Source organism: Ochotona curzoniae, unplaced genomic scaffold (genome assembly GCF_017591425.1).
Source record: "Ochotona curzoniae isolate NIBS_2020 unplaced genomic scaffold, NIBS_Ocur_1.0 contig_2210, whole genome shotgun sequence".
In the NCBI taxonomy this organism is placed as follows: Eukaryota; Metazoa; Chordata; class Mammalia; order Lagomorpha; family Ochotonidae; genus Ochotona; species Ochotona curzoniae.
This window is the reverse complement of record NW_024465369.1, coordinates 21,001,607-21,025,038: the sequence shown is the minus strand read 5'-3', so window position 1 is coordinate 21,025,038 and position 23,432 is coordinate 21,001,607. Positions and strand designations below refer to the sequence as shown.

At 35.8% G+C, this 23,432-nt stretch overlaps 2 protein-coding genes across 3 annotated transcripts in view; one reads left to right on the top strand and one right to left on the bottom strand.

The window, feature by feature from the left end:
* The first annotated feature begins 4,242 nt into the window (after window positions 1-4,242).
* Window positions 4,243-9,751, top strand: ERMN (ermin). Of its 2 annotated transcripts, none has more exons than XM_040972031.1 (3): window positions 4,243-4,480; window positions 5,053-5,100; window positions 7,666-9,751. In XM_040972031.1, the coding sequence occupies exons 1-3, from the start codon at window positions 4,243-4,245 to the stop codon at window positions 8,181-8,183; spliced, it is 804 nt and encodes a 267-aa protein (XP_040827965.1). In that variant the 3' UTR covers window positions 8,184-9,751. The 2 variants fall into 2 exon arrangements, with proteins under 2 accessions (XP_040827965.1, XP_040827964.1); XM_040972030.1 differs by having other exon boundaries at window positions 5,008-5,100.
* Window positions 9,752-17,315: 7,564 nt separating this feature from the next.
* The window catches only part of GALNT5 (polypeptide N-acetylgalactosaminyltransferase 5), a 36,309-nt gene continuing 30,192 nt past the window's right edge, over window positions 17,316-23,432 (bottom strand). The window contains exons 8-10 of the mRNA XM_040971992.1: window positions 21,858-21,938; window positions 17,875-18,036; window positions 17,316-17,456 (exon numbers count right to left, since the gene is read on the bottom strand). Of these exons, the coding sequence (XP_040827926.1) occupies window positions 17,316-17,456; window positions 17,875-18,036; window positions 21,858-21,938 (384 nt within the window). The remainder of the gene's footprint in view (window positions 17,457-17,874; window positions 18,037-21,857; window positions 21,939-23,432) is intronic.

The window sequence follows — 23,432 nt, the reverse complement described above, 5'->3', positions numbered from 1 at the left end:
GGAAAGAAGTGTATTCTATGGTCTCACTCATATGCAGATTCCAAAAATAAGGAAGGTGCTCTTACAGTAGCTACCAGAGGTTGGGAAGTGGCAAGGGAAGATGGGAAAAGATGGATAGGTACTAGGCTTACCTTAAGAGAAATAAGAAGTTCTAGGGTTCTATTGCACAATAGGGTAAAAATAGATAATGCTAATTTACTGTATGCTTTTCTATCAGATAACTATACAATACAACTTCTGTGTGTTTTCACTGCAAAGAAATGTAAAGTGCTTGAAAAGATAAAAATATTCCCTCTGGACATTACACATGCATACATATAATGAAGCAACACAAATCATGATACAAATATGTGAAATTTTATGCATATGATATTTTTAAAATAAAAATTATTTTAAAAGATTTTTTAGCACAGAATTGCATATATTATGAAAATTGTTTCTCATTATGCATTTTCTATAATGTATACAATATATATATACTAAAATGTGTATAATAAAATTAGAGAACTGACTTTTTTAGTCAAGATGAAAACTTATCTTTTATTTCTTGTTTTATCTTTGCACTGTACATTGGCCATATCTCAGCTATAGCATTAATTTGTGGCTTTTCACACATTCTTAGAGATCTATATTTCTAATGTTTCTCCAAACACAGCTTTTAGATCTAATGCAGCTATTAAGTGTTTATCATTTGGCAAAGAGAAAGTGAATTTTGACATAACTTTGTTTTGATACTTAGTATTTCATTGTGATGATCCTTTCATGATCTCATTTTGTTATATATTTGATTGGGCTTACATTTCTACAATGTCCTTAAAAATAACAAATGAGAAAAATACCTTATATTTCAGTAACATATAAAATTAAAAGCTATAATTCATACAGGGAGCATTATACAGCAGTGTTTTAATTAAGAAAAATAGTGAGAATTCCAGAATTCTAAGTCATAGAATTTTACAAACAATGATTGACAATTAACCTGTTTCTGGACAAAATGCACTGTATTTTATTTAGTATTTTATTTAGATTCATCTTCGTGCTAAATATGTCTCATGCCCTAATTATTTTGCTCAGAAAAAGTTGTGAGCCATTTACCCAACATCATTCTGTAGGGCTAGATCAAAACAGACATTTAGGGACCAGTGCTGCAGCACAGAATGCCAAGTTTCTCCCTGTGGTGCTGGCAGCCCATGTGATTGCTGGTGCGAGTCCAACTGATCCTCTTCCAATTCAGCTTCATGCTAATGGCCTGGAAAAAGCAATGGGTGATGACCCAAGTTCTTGGGATCCCATTACTCATGGGGAGACCCAGAAGAAGCCCCTGGCTCCTGGCTTGGACCAGATCCAAGCCTGTCCCTGCAGCCATCTTGGGAGTACATCAGCTAAAGTAAAACCTTCTCTATATCTCACTTTCAAATAAGTAAATATATCTTCTAAAAAAAGCAAAAACTTGTTTATCAGAGTGAAAACACTGGATAGTTGAGGTAGAGAGAATTTTGCATCATTTTTTTGGAATGTCATAGAAACTTAAGCATTGCATTTAAAAAAGACCATTTCAAGTTAACTAACAGAGTAATCTCCCATTTTAAAAAAAGGAGGGTATAGGGCCTGGCATGGTAGCCTAGTGGCTAAAGTCCTTGTCTTGCATATGCCAGGATCTCATATGGGCACCGGCCCTAATCCTAGCAGCCCCGCTTCCCATCCAGCTCCTTGCTTGTGGCCTGGCTAAGCAGTTGAGGGTAGCCCAAAGCCTTGGGACCCTGCACCTGTGTTGGAGACCCAGAAGAGACTATAGGTTTCTGGCTTCAGATTGGCTCAGCTCCAGTTATTGTGGCCACTTGGGGAGTGAATCTGCAGACAGAAGATCTTCTTCTCTGTCTCTCATTCTATCTGTATATCTGACTTTCCAGTAAAAAAAAAATCTTAAAAAAATGAGGATATAGACATGAGCTCTGTGTTACTACAGGGTGAAAGAAATCTAGGAGTAAAGGGGAAAATGAATCTAAACTTCCTGAATGTCTCTGTACCCTTGAATTCTTATATTTTGTGGAACAGTTCCTTTGAAGTAAATATTATTTCTACTTGTCTATGCCTATTACTGGATATGCATTTGAGTTAATATCACCTCTTACATGAAAACCTCTCACAATCTGTCTGCGTTTGTTCCTAAACATTCCTCCTGGTGTTTTCATTCCGCTCTGATGCCATCAAATGGGCTTCTTGGTTGATTTTCTTGCAGGAGGATTCCTCCAACACCATCAGGCAGGCCAGAGAGGCACTTAGCTTCAACAGGGCTGTGTAGTCTGATCAGTAGGCTAACTGGCTGTGTGACACTGACCATATTCCTAAATCTGCCTGTACTTCATCTTTCTGGTGAGTAAAAGGAGAGTAATAATAACACCCACCTCACAAGATGCTTATGAAGTTTCAATGTATTACCGTTTGTGATATAATTAGAGCAGTGTGTGCTGTGAAAAGAAATGAAAACAAACACAGACAAAAGGTTTGCCAGACACAGAAATGTTGGTGGCGACTGAGGAGGGAGCCCTAGGATGGACTTGAGATGCATGCAAGGTCTTTGGAGAGGGAGTGATGCCACAGAGACATGTTCTGGATACTAGCAGGTGTTACTGGACCCAGCCTAGGCACAATTTGGAGGGTGATAATTATTCAATTACACTTCAGTTTCTATTCTTCTTTTTCTCTTAAAGGATGTCAAGTATATTCTTTTGGAGTAAAATGCATTGGTTGATTCAAACACAGACAGATTCAAACATATACATATATTTATTACATATGTATATTTTTATTTATGTAAATACATGTCATATTTACATGCTCTCTATATATGCATATTTATATTTATTTATATATACATAATACATATGTAGGGTTTTTTTAAACAAATATTTAGGCCAAATCTGATGCTACCTGCTGGGCACACTTGCAAAAACACTAATGTTTCCAACTCCCAGAAAGCTTGAGCTCCAGTAACTGAACAAGATACCACACAGCTAATTGTGCAGTTACAGTTAAATAACACACTGAAGAGCACCCAAAGGTCAGAAATAATAAGTAACAGAAGTCCCATCCTATTCTAGTTGATCAGGATCTATGTCATAGGGGAAATGATTTTAAAGTTTCAGCTTTGACAATTTAGAGTAGCTGATGAGGTCTGCAACTTGGCTTTAAGGAAGAGAAGGGCATTTCAAAGAGGTGGCAGCATGAGCAAGCGCTTGGAAATCATTTTGTACAACAGGAGAATACAAGAGCAGAAGATTAATTTATTTCTATAAAAAGAAAGCATCCAGGTAAATTACTTACTCATTGTTTGAACTCAAAGGCAGGTTGTATTGATACTATTCAATTATTTCAGCTTTATGTATAATCAATATAGGATATTAATAATAATTTTATTTAGAGATGTGAACATTTTATGGGAAAAGTACCTTACAGTTTTAAAGTTAAGGGCTGAACATTAACTATCATGAAGAATCTAGAGTCTTAGAGGTTAAAGATTAAAGGAATTACCCCAAAAGTAATTACAATTAGTTTATTACTTTTCAGTTACTTCTTTGGCCTCCTGAAAGCACACCATAAAATCTACTGTTATAGCATTTACAATAATATTGTTTTATATACATTATATATATGTTTTATTCATTAAAAGATAAAAACAATGCCATTGTCCTTTAAAAAAAATAGCTCAGATTTTACTTTAACAAAATCTGTTTGGAAATGTTAAGCTGGTTACACAGAACTAAGATGCCTCAAGACGGTCATTCTCTGTGGATTAAAGCTGTGGAACAATTGAGGCTCCTGTTACAAGGAAAATTACAATAAGCCATTATGAAAGGGACAAAATTCTCTGTTCCCAGAGGGGACCGACAAGCTTAAATTCCCCCCCTATGTACCAACACAAAAACCTTATTTCTTCAGTTTGTTTTTTATGTAAATCAAAAGGGTGCCATTGATTCACGATTGGAACTGCTGAGCAACAAAGGAGGTGGTGATTGGCTGAGCTGATGCTCATGGACTGCTAGCACATCTGACAAATCCTACTGCTTTTGTGCCACACTCTGCCAGGACACCTGCAAGAGAAGACTCTTCCTATGACATGCCAAGAGAAAACCTTGCACTGTTAAAGTAGGAATTGGGACTTTTGGACTTCAAGATATCTTATCAAGGATCTGTTTACTCCATTCTCTAAAGCTTTCTGCAAATTGGACTTGACTGCACATCATGACAGATGTTCCAGCAGCATGTAGTCAGGCTGCATACAATAAGGAAAAAGCACCTGAAAATGGTCAACTGTCAATTTCTACAATCCATGAAGAAATAACTGATGTGACCAGATCTCTATACTGCAGAATAGAACCCAGTCTTCAAGAATTACCCGCAGAAGGAAACCAGGATCAAAGTGGAAAATTACAAGGGAATGTGCTGTTCAACTCATCCATGGATGGGAAGATACCAAATGGTAAATTAGCTCATTTCTCTTATATTCACTTATTTTGATTTATAGACTCAGAAAAAGAGTGGGCTCTTAGAGGCTTTTCTAGCGGAAATATATTGCACGGATCAACGATCCTTACATCCATAAACTCAAGTTCTTTCCGCACACAAAGACAAAGGAGCAGTACTTGCTTTTGTAGTATGGCTGCAAGTATTTCCAGGCATGGGTTAAATATTCACAACTATCACTTGCAATTATTGTGGACAGCTCCATTTTCATTTACAGAAAGAAAATTAAGAATTTTAGAATTCTTCCTAAATATACCTGAACTTGAATTCATGCTTCTATGTTTTATACAACTATCAAAGAACACTTTGAGTAATCACCAAAAAGGGAGAAGCAGTACATAGCTCAATCAGGAGTCAAATGACAATAATCAATGCTCACAATTAAAACTGAAGAAATTTATTTAGAGTATTAGTTGGAAATTTGTAAATACTTGAATTATATATACTTTAAATCTTAAAATTCTGATCTTATTTTTTCCCCAGAAAACCCAGAAGAAAACCTTTTTGTTGTTCATAAGGCTATCACAGATATTTCTCTTCAGGAAACGAGTGATGATGAAACAGCATTCCGAGAAGGTAATATACTTTACTTTATTTATATATTTGCACTCAGAAACTGTGTGATTGGTTAAGGAAAGCAGTTTTTACATGAACTGCTTCATGATTGTGGGGTTGGATAAATTCATCCAGGCAATGATTTCAAAATCACAAAAATCATGCAATCATTACAGGAGATAATAGAGTCCTGAGTTATCTGTGAGTTATACCTTCAGAAGCTTTCCAAACAGTTCAGACTTCACACTCCTGGATTAGTGGAGCTGATCAGCACATCCCTCTCTCAAACAGCCCACTAACCAGCCTTTGCTTTTGATTGTGTCTCCAAATCTTTCGATAGCCTTGTAAAATACATATCTTTCAAAATAGCTCTAGAATTCTACTATTGGCATTTAGTTTGCAATTTGATTGATTCCTAAGAAAACTCTAGGGCACTTCTCCAAGTAAAAAGTGTTTAACTACTTCCTGTCAAAAAAGCTCCTGGGGTTATTAAGCTAATTTTGATTTTTTTTGTTGTTGTTCAAGAAAATGGCAGGAAAAAAAATGGCCTTATATTACATTTCAAATACACTCTGTAGACTGACACAAAATCCTTTAGTTTTTTTTTTCTTCTAAGACACCTACATACAAGGAGTTCCTAAATAATAAACAGAATTGAATCTACTAATTCATCATTCCTTTCATCTCGTGTAGGTATAAAAAATATATCTCAAAATTGAAGTCAGCTGATTAGACTTAACCAAGCAAGCATATTAGGGAAATGATAACAAGAATTAACCATTGTTGAGATAACAAATTACTACAAATAATTTGTAGGACTTGGAACCTTAACAATGAATAATTTCTTTGGCCTCACCTTTTGGCTTCCAATGTACCGGGACTTCAGAGGCAAGGCTATTCATATTCCACCTGGAATTCCTCTCAAATTTCCTATCACAATATCAACTGCAAATCACATTTCTCTAGGATCTTCAATTTTGAGTGACTGAAGAATGAAAACAGTCTGCTTTTTAAAAGTAGCCAGTAGTGTTGGTGTTTTCCCTGACTGTATCCTTGTGTGTTTGGTTGGGATTCATGTCTTTCCTTTCTGACAGAGGCACAAATTTGGGGGATTTTATTTCCACAATGATAAACAATCACCTGAATTGAAAAATATAAAGATGCTAAATATATTCAAGATAAAGCAAAGTTTAAATTTAGGAAGTAATTTCATACATGACAATCTTATGCCCATCTCATGATTATGAATAAAAACTCAGTTTCCTAGTCGTTATGAAAAGATACAATAGAATTAAATAATGTTAAGAATATTGCAAACATTCAAATGCGTATTTTACTGTATAGAACTTTGAATAGACATATCTGGTAGCAGTTATATGTTATATTACTTATCAGGGATAGTAATTTATCTCTCTTCAAGTTTACAATTGGATGCTTAAAGCAGGAAAACAAAGAAATAAAATGAGAATACAAAATATTGGATGAAAGCTAAAAAGTTGTAAACATCTTTCAGAAAAAAAAGAATAAAGAGGAAGATGAACTCTCATGTCATTTACACAGTTTTGTATTGTCAGAAGGAAAGGGGGAACCCATATCTGGAGAAGGAGTTAACCAAGATAGCATTTCTGAGTCACACACATCATGGACAGAGGTGTCCCACAGAACCTCCATGGGGGTGCAAGCTACCAGTGTTTCCTGATAATTGATCTATAACATGATCAATCAATGTTGCGATTGTGCAATGATATGGTCTAGCTGGTTTGGTGGAATGACTACCTGTTGAAAGAAATTACAGGGTACAAAATAACTGGAATGAAATGTCATTAGAAGTGTGTCCAAAGCAACAGGCTAATCTAACATTATGTGATAATGACCTCAGGATGACTTTTCAAACTTGGCTTCCTAAAATTCAGTGACAGCTTTTTTCAAATCATTTTAAATGCACTTTGATAGTCTTGATGCATAAGTACGCAAGGCCACAATCCTTGATGATCCATTTCTTTTGTAATCGGCTGTTTTAGGACAAATCTGAGATATATTAAGTTAAATGCCAATTGTGCTATTCTAATGAGTATGACCAGGAATGGGCTAAAAGTGTCTTCAGTTTTTTAGAAGAAAAAGTTTTGTTTTGAGGGATTTTTCTTACTTTCCCTTGAGTGATATGAATATGCATGTGTATATGCATGTGTAAGAGAGAGGGAGACCCCGAAATTTTATTTTGCATATTCACATATCCAATTGATTCCAGTTAGAAAGGATGTGTCAGTGTGTCTCAGGAAATTTCATTCTTTCTAAATTTGGTAGTACTCTCCCAAAGAGTTCTATACTCAAATAATTTTGGATTGCTACCTTTCTTGGAGACTTACAATATTCCTTAGCCTTTTAAAAACTTGGCTAAATTCTGAAGATGCTTACTTAACTAATTATACTGTGTAGCCCATTTGAGAAAACTTACTGCTAACAGAGAGAATTAAATGTCATAAAAAAGTTAGGAATTGATTGTCCATAAAAATTGTTTGGAGATAACAAAATAACAGCTGGGTATTGTGCTCTGAACATTTCAACTGCCAGTTGGTTTTGCTACAGGACATCAGTGGGAGAAGATTCCGCTGAGCAGCAGTAACCAAGAAATAAGTATACAGGAAGAAAGGATTATGGAACAACCTTGGGAAGAAAGAGCAGATGAGGCTAGGAAGAACAAAGCTTATGAGGCGACTGAGATTGAATGGTTGGGATCTCAGAAACCTGGCCAAGTTGACATGCTTCATTCTAAACATGACCAGGAGCAAGAGGTTTGGGATGAAGAAATCAATAATGATGATGATGATTGCAATGATGATGAAGATGAAGTTCGGGTGATAGAATTTAAGAAAAAGTATGAAGAGGGCTTTCAATTTGAGAAGGAAGATGATGCAAGAGAGGACACCCCGCTGCGCAGTCCCAGTTCCCAACCTGCGACACCTGATGAGCAACCAACTTTAGGAAAAAAGAATGATATTTCCCGAAACACTTATTCAAGATACAATACAATATCCTATCGGAAAATCAGGAAGGGGAACACAAAGCAAAGAATCGATGAGTTTGAGTCTATGATGCATTTATAAACTAACTGGAACTGAGAAATTATCACACCCACTAAAGCAACAGCTAATTCAGATGCATTTTTCTACGCCTTCTTTGTGTTATCCACATGAAAGCTGTTCAAGCTTACTTTTTATGTACCGTTGAATAGTGAAATCACCCCAAATCCAGACTGTTAACTTGAAGTAAAAAAAAGCAATAGATTCATTCTTGGACATTTGCTTTTAAAATGCTGATAATATAGCATTGTATGGTGAGCCCTACACTAGCCCCCACTGGCAAAGCTGGCCTGAATTAGCTTTAAAAATTTCAGTGTTGGAAAAGAGTCATCAGTTGGAAGAGGGACTGTTTGAAATGGTTCTATATTTTTTGTGTGTCTGTTTTTAAAGAATATTGTGATCATAGAAAGATTGTTACTAAACCTCTCTTATCTTTTAAGCATGGTTTTGTAGACTGGCAATCTGTTTTCAAAATCATTTACCTTTTCTTTATCCTCAAAAACTACTGTAAATAGTTTTCCTTGACACATGCAGGGTGAAATTTTAAAAACCTCCTTTCTAGAGTTATAATTCAGTGCATTTTCTCATTAGAGGGGATGGGACACTGTCAGTCAGGAGAATTCTGTTTGCTGAATGTTGGCATTATGCTTTCAAACTAAAACTTATTGTGTTGTTGATACAGGGAGGGGCTAGAAAGTTACTGGGCAACAGACTAAATAAAGAGTTATATTGGCTATATTTTTGTTACTGAAAGTAAAACCTTGTCTAGCACAGTTAAAATCATTAAGAATAAAAATGACAGCTTTAGCACAATTTTATGAAAATGCCCCTCTATTACTATAGTTTCTCTTATTAACAGTATCTCGGAATAATTTTCTCTCCTTATAAACCTGAGACAACGCTAGTCATAACTGTACTAGTTACTATGAAAATGGAAATAATTATGTTAGAATATTTTCAAAGTGGAGTGTGAGTATGTATTTTTAGTGAGAAAGCTCTGATAGTTGTTAGGAATATGTAATTTACTGGACCTCAGCCCAAAGCAAGTTGCTTAAAATTGTGCTTGTGGAGCTTCACTCAAGGCAATGTGTCAGATAATGTATTGAATATTTATGAAAAGATAGTATCTATATTTATACTCCCTGATAGTTGGTTCCACATTTTTTTTCCATTTCTTGATTCCATATATATTACCCTGAGGTTTCTGTTACACAGATAAAGATACTGCATGGCACTGCAAATAAAAAGACAATTCCTTATTGTTCGGATGTAACACAGACTTCATTGTACCATTCAACCCTTTGTTTATTCTTGTTGTATTTTGTGAAAGACCCTGGGTGAGTCCTCCTAAGATTATTGCTTATTTATGTGTAGCAAATCCCATGCATTCTCATGATCGCTTCTTTAGTTATTCCTGGTCATTAATCTATTTCCACAATATAATTCATTGCTGCTTAGTGTTTACCACCCAATTTTGAATTTATGATTGAAGTGCTCCTTTTTATCCTTATAAACAAATTCCAGACCACTTGACCATTGAAAGTGTGATTACCTATGATCTATGGAATCCAAGAGTTTCATTCATGAGTGTCAGTTTGCTAAAGTTAGGTAGAAAGATGATGTACTAGAATTATTTCCTGTTTCATTTATACCTTTTAGGTCTTTCCACCAGGGCAACCCACTTTCTTTTGGATTATTGCTGATCCCCACAATATTATCATTACTGTCAAGACACTGTATTATGTTATCCATCATGAAATATAATATACAATAACAGAAGTAATAACACTTGTAGATCTTGACTGAGGTGGGAGGTCTATGGTTATGTGACATGGGCAAGCAACTGGCCCTTATGGGCTCCACTGAATAGTACCCCTCATTTATTTAGCTTTGTGTTCTTACTTATTAAACAAACTTTATGCGTTATCAACAAGGACTACTGACAGATGCATTTGGCTTTGTGTTCATGTAGAAGGTAAGGTAGTTGCAAGAAAGCATTGCGGCAATTGTGCTACATTGGTGTGCATTGGCCTTCACTGCCATCTTATATCAAAGCCAGGGAGCCAAGTGTTGTTTAAGCAACAGGCTGGTCACAGGTAGGCTATGTGAGTCTTGGTATCCTACCAAAGACAATGTCTCATTTGGATTGCGTGGTGGAATTTTTAAAGCATTTGAAACACAAATAGGACCTGTTTGTAATAACACATGAAAGTTTACCTGGATGTTTGTGATTTCAACCTTCAAGGCTGGCAAAGACCCTTGGTCATCATGGGAGACAAAATTGATTTCCTGTGTAAATGTGTCATTTCTTACATGACTTATTATTTTTCTTTATTACTGATTGAGTCAGGATTAATAAGTGCTCTCTTTCTCTGCCAATATAAAATGTATCTTTCATTTACAAAGTTCATCTTACACTTGAAGACACAGAATTTACCAGAATCTATCAAACTATCTATTAACAATTTAAATAAATATACAGCTGTGTTCCATTAGTTCTCAATAAAATTATGTCTTTGTTTCCGGTTTCAAGATCTTACTTCTTTAGCTGCCTTTGAATATTTTGAAGGAGCTGCTGCATATCAGCAGTTATTAAAGCTATCAATAAGTACAACATATTTTAATTCATAGATATTCTTTATTTCAAAAAACATCTTAAAGCGAAATCAGAGGGAAAAATTTTGATTGAAAAATATGTAATGTTCCTGGAAAATGTCTATAATTTTTAAAGAAACATTATTTTAGAAGTATATTAACATCGACAACTTGGAAAAAAACATGAGTATATTTGTGGTCATCAAGATAATTCATTGAAAACATGCTGACCTTTTCATAATAACTGTCTCTGCATATTTACATGGGTATTGTACTTTTGGCACATATTCAAAATGGAGATTGGACATTTAAGTTGTTCAAAATGAAAGCAAAAACATTTAAGATGTAAGCAATAATAGAGAATTATGGAAAAGAATGAAATACAGGAGTAACATAAGGAAGAAATATGTTTGACCCTCTAAGAAAGGCTACCAAATTCTTTAACATATGAACTTTCACGTCACTGTAAAAAACAAGTGGGTAATCAAAATACTGCCAAAAGTTACATTTGCCAATATTGATACATCAGACAATAATATAACACAATAAGAATGAACATGAAAACGTGTATAGAGTTCATGAAGACCATGAGATGAATAGGCCATAAAACACAAACATAATGTCATGGGCAGCAATGAGTAGCAGTAATCACCTAGACACATGACACAACCAAAACCAAATGATGACAGCGAGTACTTAACTTTCAGCTCAGGTGAAATGTTCAAATGTATTTTTTTAAACATACTTTGGATTTTTACCTGGAAATTTAAAATCATATACTGAACTGTTTTCTCATACTTTATTTGGTAAGTGACAAATGAACAAATGCTTTACATGAAATGCATGTAATTACTTCCTATGTGTATATTTTTTAAAAGGAATAAATAGTCCAAATTCACTTCAACTCATTTATCCACCATAGTTTTAATGTTGTTCCTGTACTAAGAGCTCTTTTCAGGTAATCAATACAAAATTTACTAGTTCACATTCTCTTGTTTCGAAATCAATTTTATATGGCCAGTATGTTAAAAACAAAGACATTGTGGACAGCTGTTTGAACATGGGGAGTTAGGCCATATACATAAGGCTAAACTGAACAGCACACACCCTGATGGGTTGGAGCTGGATTGCTCCTTTAAGTCTGGAACTAGCCCAGTTTTGTGCAGAAGGCCAAAGGTAGAGAAGAGAGACACGATCCTAGAGAGAATTCAATATACCCCAAATGCTAACTTGTAAAATTTCTATTATAGTGTCAATAAAAATGCACAATTCTCCTTTTTCACAATTCCAAGCATTAGATGCAGATACAAACACACTGATCATATGTGTAATCAAACACATACTCAAGATTACTTCAAAACATTTGTGGAGTTAGAATGAAAAGATGAACTAATTTGGGGAAATTTTTATACATCCAGTCATATTTTTTCATCTTATTTTTCATAAGCTTTCTGAATCCTCGTTGTATTTATAAAAATATTTTGAGTGATCACATAAAGAACTATTTATGATACATCAGTTGATAATTCTGTGAGTAATAGATGGGTTTGATTTATAGAGATATTTATAATCAATTTCTGAAAACTATTAGAATTTATCATTAATAAAATGGAAAGCCTTTTATTTCAAATAAATTGCTCTCTTTTAAACTTAATAGCAACCATCTCTAAAAGGAACTCAGCATAATACAATTTGCTCCTAGTGATGGAAAATCAGAATTCTCATTTGTATTTGTGTTTTTTAAAAACAAGATTCATTTAAAATTGTAAAGAGCTAATAGGAATAGCAACCATTGATTAAGTCATTAGGCTGAGCACAGAGACAAGAAACCTTTCAAGTGCTACAGGGCTTTTTTCCTTGCTTTAGACCACTCAAATCTGAGATATCATCCACCAGACCTCATCAGGGATATGCAAAGATTTACACGGCTTATTAAATCTGTCCGTGGAATGGCTCTCTGTTGTAAATAAACATTTTTATATGATTCCTTTTGTTAGCAATTCTTTTTAAAGTATCTTGTCTTCTAGGCATTTTTCAGTAACTCTGACAAAGTTGATACAAAGTGTCAATCTATACAATGAGTAGAAATTAGAATTATGCAGTCCAAGCACCATGGCTCATTGGCTAAGTCCTCACCTTGCATTCATCAGGATTCCATCTGGGTACTGGTTCATGTCCTGGTTGCCTCACTTTTCATCTAGCTCCCATATTACCTGGGAAAGCTGTAGAGGTTGGCTCAAAGCTTTGAGACCCTGCACCTACATGGGAGACCTGGAGAAAGCTTCTGGCTTCAGATCAGCTCAGCTCTGGCCCTCGTAGCCAATTCGGGAGTGAACCAGCAGATGGGAGATCTTTCTTAGTGTTTCTCTTTGTCTCTGTAAATCTGATCTGCCTTTCTAATAAAAATAAATTATTATTAAAAAATTAAAAATTATGGTTTGCATTTTAAAGTAAAGAACTCTTAATTTTTGCTATCTTTCTGCTTGAATTGAATAACTTGTCTTTGCCTAATGTCTGGGGAAAGCAAAAGTTGGTTATAATAATCAGAGCAGTAGTTCTCTAGGTGTTCATTTCTCTGTCTCTCTCATGTTCACTCTAGAAGATGGGAAAGAACAGATTCTGCATAAAGTTAAACAGGCATGAGCAAGCCATGTTTGAGCAGCCACCCTACACCAACAGTCAGTCAGCTCCTGCTTCCTCTCTACTTCACACCCAAGAGACGTCACAGAGATCTGACTTCATCTGACTTAATATTAACAGGAATTTGTAAACTAAACCCTCTGATATTGGCTATCTTATTTTTTAAAAAAAGTGTTAAAGTTGTATGGCAAAGTGAAAGAAGCTGTTGTTAGAATCTGGAAAAAATGGAAACTAGATTTGATGTCCTATCAGTGGAAATACCAAATCGCTGATCAGTATACACACAGCCGTCTTCTTCGTCTGCGTAATGGGGAGAATGAGCTCCACCTTCCTGTCGCACACAGCAAAGGGACAGAGCATACATATTGCCTCTCACACAGTGAGTACTCCATAACTAATTCTTCTTACTTTTTCCTTCTCCCTTTGAAGTGCATTTAAAAAAATTAACTAAGATATTCAGGCTCACATCTAACGTATAATTATTTTCTGTGTTCTGAATATGAAAGTTAAATTAGAGATGTTAGAACAAACAAAGATGGTGTTATCTTTATTTGAGGTGTGCCTCAACTCCATTCTCTTGCATAGGAGCCCCCTTGACAATCACTGCAAGTCATTCATGAAACCAAGACTGATCACATTAATTTCCACACAACGCCCTTCTTTCATTCCTAAGGCAATGCCCTAAGTGAGAAATTTTAATATCTAACAGGATGTTTCCAAATTAGTACGACAAAGCTAATGATACCTTGTGGTCGTGGTACACAGTGGCTTGCAGCCTGGGAATGACAGCTGATTGAATGTCAGCAAGCAGAATTGAGCAAATTTGATGCTGGTGACAAAATCTGGTTTTACCAACAGCATCTGTGATATTCTACATAAAAGTAGGGTGGAAACACTGGGTAACTACTGAAAAAGAGGAAGGAATTGTACAAACTGAAACATGCAAAAACACTTAGAAGGTTTGGAAAATTCAGTTTTTGATTAAATCTTGTTGAAGATACCTACATATCTTGTTAAGAAAAAACAATATTTAAGGCAACTTATTGAAAACTCTGATGTCCCAAATAAAACCTCTATTGAGGAAATATGAGCTGATTAGGTCCTTAATGTGTGCCACTCAAGGATTTAATATTAGCAATACCATTGACTCCGCAGTCTTTACACCATGATCTCAGGCTTCTGAAAACAAAATTTTAATGGCAATGCTGGAAAAAAAAAGTGTGGCGTATTTCACAATTAGTGCATACTCTCAGGATTAGGCTCTTTCTCATTCCTAGTTAGTGATTAATTTCTGGCACACTGGCATCATTGAGTGAACACATGGTAACAACAGTTTTGAAATTTTACCCAGGAACAAACATGTCATGTTTGGAAAAAATAATCCTTTGTTTGGTGTATTGATAATACAGATCCAAATATAGATTGATGTTGAGTGTGTCAAAGTTTGGAGAAATGCATGTTAAATAGATTGTGTAGTCTTGTAAGAAGAACATTCAAATTTCCTCAGCCGGTATATCCAAAGGTGAGCATATTCAAAGCAAAATTTATCATTTCCTGAGCAAAGAAGTTGACTTTTCTTTGTGAGAAGTGTTTTTGGATAGCAAGATAGGCAATAGTCCTGAGAAAGATAATCTCACTTTTGTTTGTAATTACATGAAGAATAACAGAGGCAACTGTTCCACTTGGTCAGTAATTTAATTAATTACTGATTTGGGTTTTTGGTTTTTTTGTTTTGTTTTGTTTCTGTTTCTTTACATAATATGGCTTTTTAAAGAATAATTTTCACATCACCTATTCTCTGATCTCAGCTACAATAATCTATTATTTGAAAATATATCTTAAGTACATTATAAATGTGCATTTTTTTCTTCATTGCACCCTTAGCTATAGTTCTACTTCTCACTAGCTAGGAATAAAAATGAAGTATGAAATAACAAGTCAGAACTAAGAATGATCAGTTTTACCACAACTATAAGTTAAACTTCCTAATTATAACAAGAGTAGGGCATTGCACCCTCCAGGGACCCTAATCTAGGACAGAGGGCTGTGAGTTTCTAACTCATACCATGTGGGCATATGTGTCTAGCTCAGGTATCTGATGCAGGAGAATAATCCCTGGCTCTGGAGAGCAGAATTATAATCCTGATTCTTTTATTAAATGGCCTATAATTTTTAGACAGTAGTTAGTCTTCTGGGCATCATTTTGTTGTTGTTGTTGTTAACAAAGCAAATGTAAATACATTCTACTTACTCATGTCCCTTGGCATACATAAATATTGGCATACTTTAAATTAGAGGCTCAATTTAAACAAACAAATGAAAAAAAGAACTTTCCCCAAATGTGTCTAGGTGTCATTGGATTCACACTGAAACATTTGTTACTTCTGAAGTATTGGTTCTTTCTGTCCCAGTGGCACTAGAACTCATTTCCATATAATGAAGTAGGGGATATACATGGTGAACTACTACGAGCCACAAAAATGAATAAAATCCTTTCTTTTTGCAGCAAAATGAATGCAGCTGAAAGCCATTAGACTAAATTAAATAAAGCAGTCTCGATAAGTCAAATACCACACATATTTTCTCCTACATGGCAGCTAATACTGTATACAAAAGATGCTTTGCAATATGATTGTTATTTTTAACCCTGTTTATACTCTTGTGGCACTGTGATCTTCCTACTTTTTGCCTGTTAATATTCTGATTATGGCCAAGTTAAGCCTGTGCATATAGAATAGATTAAAATTATGTCTTTGCAAAACCTGATGAAGAGAGGAGAAAGGGAGGAATATTGAAGATAAGCAGGAGAGGGATAGCAGTGTGGCTATCTTCTTGGAATTGTACCTATGGAATGCAAAATGGCTCTTCTCTTTAGATTAATGCAAACATTTTTAAAACTTTCTTCTTTGCTCAAGTTCACGGCAACTTTTTCTTGGCTCCCTGCCAAAGGGTTGTTCACTTCATTGTCTTTCCCTTCATTATACTTCCTTCACTATCTATGTTTTGAATTTTTTTGGAATCCATTTTTAACATGCTTCGTCTTCATGCATACTTATAAATTCATATAATATTTTATTATTTTCACATCAGAGAAACAATATTTTCATTGCTCTGTTTCTGCTTTACTCACACTAAATCCTTTCATTTGGGGTTGTGAAAAGTGTTTTCTAATTAATTGTATTTTTGTCACTATGATAAGTTGTGACTCAGCTGCTTTTTTCTTTGCTTTTTTTAAGCATTCATGAATGTTAGAAATATATTAACGTGGTGACTTTTTAAATCACAAAGTAAGCCGAAACATTCCTAGAACTGACATTTCCTTCCTCTCCTAAAAAACTTTTTCACTTCCTTAGACTGTGAAAAACCATTATTTGACATCCTAGATGAAGGAGGGTCTTTGACAGTTGATCAATACCAATGCAAACTAGTCCAGAGGGATGTGAGCAGGACGATAGCTCTGCTATCAATGGAAGGCTTTCTGTCTAGACAAACTCAAGAACTTTTCTTTCAAAAATAGCAAATCAAAGACTTAGTGCTCATTGAGTATGCTTCCTTGTGAGTCGAATGAACTGGATATTGTAAAACACAATCATTGTGAGTATCCTTGTGCTTCTCCAAGTGGCCTGTATTCATTCCTGCTTACCTGTTGATAGAGATGGGGCAACTTGCAGAAACAGTTTCCACATAGCATGGGAAACATAGTTTAGAAGGCCACATGGTATTATAGAAGGACTCCAACCCAATGCCAGATTGTTTCCCTGAGTTATGTTTTGGAATTCCAAGTATTATGGTGTTTTAAAATCTTCCACTCAAATGCTCCTAAAATAAAAAATTTAAACAACCATGGAGAAATACAGTGATCAAGTTCATTGCTATTTTCACAGTATCTAAGAGATTAATGAGATAAAAAAAATCAATTCTTCACTCTTCAAAATACTTTTCAAATTTCCACTTTTGTTGTGGCTTCTTTGCATCACAAGCAGCTACATTCAGGGTCTTCTGAGAAACATTTGCTTCCAAGCATAACAACTGATGATAGTTATCAAAAACAATGTGATCCATCTAAAAAGAAAAGAGAATCTGGGAATGAGTCACAGGCTCCATTTGAGGGTTGAAATAAAAAGACCTACAAACCAGGGAAAAAGTGAGGCAACTGAATTTTTTGAACCAATTCTATCCTGCACAATACTTTTGGCATTGTTGACTCAAACAAATGAAAACAGAAGAAAAAATAATGATTGTCATACAACAGTAACAATCTACTGACTAATATTTAAAATACTAGTTTGAAATAGCCTTTGTAGAAGAAAACAATTTACAATGAAAAATGTTTTTCTCTCTGTGCGAGCTTCTACACCACCTCTACTGGCACGAATACATGGAAAGCTTCCTCACTCACGAGCTCACCAGGAGAGTTTTATATCCCATTTGATTGACAGTTGAGTTTGTGGTAAAGAAGGGGTACACAGATTTTGCTTACCAGTTTTGGGTGAAAGGCTGATGTTGATTTATGCAGCCATTTTATCCCTTTGTTTTTATTATTGCAAAGGTTCAGGTTTAGGATTCCTTTGTCAGGAATGGAACTCAGACACCATTCTCCATGCTTGATAAATCTTAACCAAGTGTAATTAAATTGTTGAAACTACAGGGAAGAATGAATAAAGAGAAGGTCACTCCAGAGAGCAAATAAAGGTAAGGACTCTGTCATTTTTTTTTCTTAACAATGGATCATGCAAAAGGTACTTTGATGCAGCATGGTCAAATTCCAATCCTTCCACTTTTCATTGTGATTAATATAAGCATTCACTCTGCCTGCTCATAGTTTTCTTGTTTTCAAGATAGCATCTCTCTCAGAGGGTTGGGGTCATGACTGTAAAATGTTTTAGACTCAGTAAGCTTTCAATGCTTCAATGAATGCCAGTTGTGGCAATCAGTGCAATCAGTGCAATCAGTAAGTCTGCATGTGATGTCATCTCAGGTATTCTGAATCCCCAACAACACTTAGTTCCTACAGTATTGGGATGTTCAAAGCACCAAATGATTAAGGTTCCAATTCATGAATGATTTCCAGGAGACTCCAGACCAAGTTAAATTTCTCTAGGGAAAATGTTTCTGCTCCCTTGTTTAAGACTGTATAAACACTCAGGCTTTGTTCTATTTGTAAGGAAGATTACCCTTGCTGATAGCGACAGGAATTACGAAGTTGCCACTAGGTCAGCATCGACCAGTTCATAGGAACTGCTATTTAAAAAATGTTGCTAGGTATTTAGTGTCTGAAAAAATATAAATCTGGACAATAGAACCACATTTTTAATTATTCACAATATTCTATCGAGTTGTTCATAGTCTTCTAACATCTATCAGGTCAGTGTACTTTAAGACTCTGGGTCATGGAAAATTTGATGTTTTATACTAATGCAGAAATAGTTAGAAAAACAAGATTGCTAGTAAAATGTATCTGAATGCATTTTCATAACGAATCATGCTTAAGGTAATTCAAATTTAACACGGAGTATCAGACTAAATTGAATTATCGTGTGTCCACTGGTACATGAATGATAATCTCTGGACCAATACCAACATCACCTGGGAGCTGGTTCACAGTGCAGTATATTAGTTTCCCCAGAGGTTTATGAAATCAGAGTTTGTATGGTAGCAATTTCCCCAGGTGATTAGTGTGCAGAAAAAAAACTGAACATCATGGTTGAACAGCATTGTGATAAGAAGTGGTGTTACTGGAAGATGTTTGAGGTTATCTTGAAAAGGGACGTTTCAATTTGTTTTAAAGTTCATGACTGAACTAAAGTTAAAAAAATTACAGCACCATAGAATTAAATAGCATGCGATGTGTCAATGAAGAAATGAAAAAGAAAACAAACCTTCTTGGAGAAAATGATGTCACTGTGTGATCTATGAGTCACTGAAGAATTTAATAAGACAAAGCAAACTATTTCGGATGAAAATAAAAACAGAAATATCAAAATCCATGGGCTGCAGCATAAAGAGTATCGAAGGGGTTATTGATTTTATAATCAGCATGAAGTTTGGCTTATACCAGAGAGAATACATAATATTGTCCATTTGGGATTGGTTTATTTCACTGAGCATAATGACCACTAGTTGGGATCATTCAGTTGCAAATGGTAGAATTGCATTCTTTTTAATAGTTGAGTATTACTCCATGGAGTAGATGTACCATGGCTTCTTTATCCACTCCTCTTTGGACAGGCACCTGGGGTTATTTCCATGTGTTTGCTACTGTAGATTGTGCTTCTATAAACAGATGCCTTTCTCATGCAGATTTCATTTCCTCTGGATGTATTTCCAAAAGTGGGATAGTGGATTTTACAGCAGGTTTAATTTTCAGTGTCTCAACACTCTCCACACTGACTTTCAGAGCGGCTATACTGGCCTACATTCCAACCAACGGTGAAGGAGGATGCCTTTCTCCCCACACCAAAGGATGTTGCTAGTAGATTTCTGAATGTAGGCCAACCTCACTAGAGTTAGGTGGAATCACAATGTGGTTTTCGTTTGTATTTCCCCGATGGCTAGGGAGCTGAGCATCTTTTCATGTGTCTATTAGCCATTTGATTTTGTTCTTTTGAAAAATGTCTGTTCATTTCCTTTGCCCATTTCTTCACAGGCTTGTTTGTTTTGCTGTCACTGGGTTTCTGAAGCTCTTTGTAAATCTTGGTTATTTGTCCCATATCAGTTGTGTAGTGTGCAAAGATTTTCTCCCATTCTGTTTGTTGTTCCTTCACTTTGTTGATCATTCCCTTTGCTGTACAGAAGTTTTTAGTTTTATGTAGTCCCATTTGTTTATTTTGGCTTTGACTACCTGTGCTTTCGGTGTCTTTTCAAGAAGTCTTTCCCTATTCCTATATCTTGGAGAGTGCTTCCTATGTTTTTGTCTAATAGTTTGATGGTTTCTGGGTGCAGATTTAGGTCCTTGATCCATTTAGAGCTGATTTTTGTATGAGGTGATAGGTGCGAGTCTTGCTCTTTATCTCTGCAGTCTGCTAATCAGTTGTCTCAATAGCGTTTGTTGAAGATACCAAGCTTTTTCCCTGGATTTTTTTTTTTTTTCAGTTTTCTTGTCAAAGATTAGTTGGTTGTACATGTGTTGGCTTTCCTGGGGTTTCTATTCTCTTTCATTGCTTTTCTTTTCTGTTTCTCCACAGTACCAGCCTGTTCTGATGACCATTGCTCGGTAGTCCTTTTTGAGGTCTGGAATTGTTGATTTTTACTTTTCAGGATAGTTCCTAGCAATATGAACCTTAAAGGCTTAAACTATGTATTATTCTTCCTTTAAATAATTTGATTGTGATTTGGTTTTGTAAGTTGTGACTTCACTTTCTCTTTGAGATGTTAATGAGTTAAAAGTATTTCTTTCAATTCATTGTTTAAGAGATTCACTACCCTGTCTCATCTCTTCCTAATTAAGAAACCATTCTTTTGACTTCATGTTGACGATCCATAGCTAAATTGTAACAGATATGTTTTTCCTTCTAGTAGCTGCGTTGAACTTAGAGGGAGCAATGGAATGGAATTGAAAAACTAAGCATTATCAAAGCAAATCAAAAAAAAAAAAAAGACAGCTAATTTATTATTATTTGTCTGTTGAAGAATGAACTAGTCACACATCAGCATTCCAGTGAGTTCTATTTGGCACCGAACCCAGGTAACTTTTCCCACAGAATGGACAAATGTGAGGGAACATAAGTTGGAGAGGGACATGTGATCATCTGTGATCACTCAGACCTCACTTCCAGCACAGTGTAAGCAGTCTGTTCTGGTCTCCCTGAATTTGCTTACTGTGCTCTGAGTCTGTGGGGGCTTTGCTGCAGGGTAGTCCACCACGGATCATGGGTTGTGTGGTTTCCATTACTATGCTAACATGCAGCAGAAGAATGGATGGGATGGGGCAGGAGGGAGGTAGACATCAGAGAAAAAAATTTCTCCCCAATTGAAATGATCTAGACATGTGTTTTATTTATTGGGTTCCCCTTTTATCCTTTTTTTTCTTTTTTACGTTTGTCTTAATGGCATTGTGCAAACACTTACAGAGCACTGCTTGAAACTTAGGGTTTAACGTGCTTTACATGTGTTACCTAATTCTACCATCTCACCAGCTGAAACGGTAGGCAATGCCATATCTACCATTTGTTAAAGTACAAAGGGTTTGTGAAGGATAACACAGGTTTTTAAATAAAGAAACTGGCACTGGATTTTTTTCTGCTGCTAGTGTGTTGACTTTACTTTCTTTATGATTATTTACTTAGTCTCTGTCTTTGCATTTAGTAGTGGATCCTTTTAACACTAGCTGTGTAGGTACCAGGACACTTAGATATTAACTATAGGTTTCTATTGGGCAAAAGTAAATTCCTCAAGTGAACATGGAACATGTCATGTACTCATGCTGTCAACTCCCTAGAGAAAAAGAATTTCAGCTTGGCTTACCTTGCTGCTCCCATCACAGTCTTCCAGAATGGCTGTGGTGTTTTCAATGCAGATGCATTTTCCTGAGGCCACATTAATAAGCTAGGGAGCAAAATAGAAAATACAAATTAAAGAAAGATGTATTTGAAAGTAGAAGAAGACACACTGATGCATCTAGAAAACATAGAATATAAAACTGTAATAAGATTAAAAGATAGTTAATAGCTCCACATTTCTTAGCACTTGAGGATTTCATTGGTTGCTATCTCTAACAGAAACATAATGTAATCTTGCTAAACTACAGCTTCAATCTGTCAGTTTAGGCCTATGATTCAGCCACAGAGCCAAGAAACAGAAGCTGTTAATTAACCCTTGCCTGGAATACTAAACATTAGATGAATAAAAGCTGGAATAAAAAGTAATTGCTCTTGTCTCAAGTTTATCTGCTGCATATATTAAAAGTCAGTGCACATCACATTTGAAATTCCATCAAATCAAAAACTATGGCTATGCTCCCTGCTTGACCCTTTCCAGCTATTTGACTGCTTAGGCTCTGAATCATAGATAAATTGAATCCCTCAAAGAACAGCTGATTCCCACCGATTCCCTATCAAGAGCTGCCTAATGATTCAAGCAAGCAACGGACAAAACTAACATAGCCAGGTGTAAAGGTACTTTCTGGCAGGTCCTCCTACTTCCAGTCTGAAACTGATTCACAAGGTCAAACCCAGAGGTAGCTTTCTATAAATCACCATTTAATGTAGAAATATGTTGACTCATTTACCCCCTTTCAACTCCTGGACAGAGCCAATGAGATGGTAGGTTAAGATATTCAGGATAGGCAGATTTCTGGGGAAAGTGTATAGTGTCAAAGCTACAATTTATGTTCCAGGAATGCTTCCAGAACTGGGGTTGGGGGGAGTTGTGTGAGATTTTGTTTCCAGGGTGCTATCTGTGCGTCCTGATCCCATGGTGCCTATCACAGAGAGCTGGCTCACGTGCTCCAACCAGGCAGGCTGTGGAGCTCACAGGGTTGACAGACTTGTAGCAGTGGCTCCATAGATGGGTCCATAGATGGGTGTCTACCTTCACATTCATAGTTCAGCTTGCAAAAACATAAGCAGCTTCTTCATAGAACAGAAAATGTAGGACAAACCAAAAGCCAGAGACAAGACGGCGAATGTTACTCAACACGGGCTTGTCTCTTCTTCAGGGAGACAGAGACATTGGGAGAAACAATGAGCCATGCAGAAGTCAGAAGGTTGGAGTTAGGGCTACCACATAAAAATAGAAAGCCCAAGAGTTAGATCCTCGGTGGGTCAGTGCACCAGGAAAATCAGTTTCTCCATTTGCACAGGGAGACCAGAAGGAAGCAAGGCATTCCCGAAACCTTACACTGACCTTAAAATTTACACACTTGTGTAGTAACTCTTACTAACCTTCAAGGAATAGATGCAAGTATTAAAAATAGTACCAGGCTGGGGGCAAGTATTTAGCTTAGAAGACACTGGTTAATATGCCAGATCCTTGTCAGGATGTGTGGATTTGGTTTGTGGCTCTGGTGCCAGACTCTAGCTTTCTGTTAATGCAGATGCT

Bases quoted from the DNA above. Each gene is read 5' to 3' on its own strand.
- ERMN (XM_040972030.1), top strand. From the start codon at position 4,243: ATGACAGATGTTCCAGCAGCATGTAGTCAGGCTGCATACAATAAGGAA. The intron at 4,481-5,007 runs GTAAATTAGCTC...TTTTTTCCCCAG, and splicing joins GGATGGGAAGATACCAAATG to AAAACCCAGAAGAAAACCTT. The intron at 5,101-7,665 runs GTAATATACTTT...GTTTTGCTACAG, and splicing joins TGAAACAGCATTCCGAGAAG to GACATCAGTGGGAGAAGATT.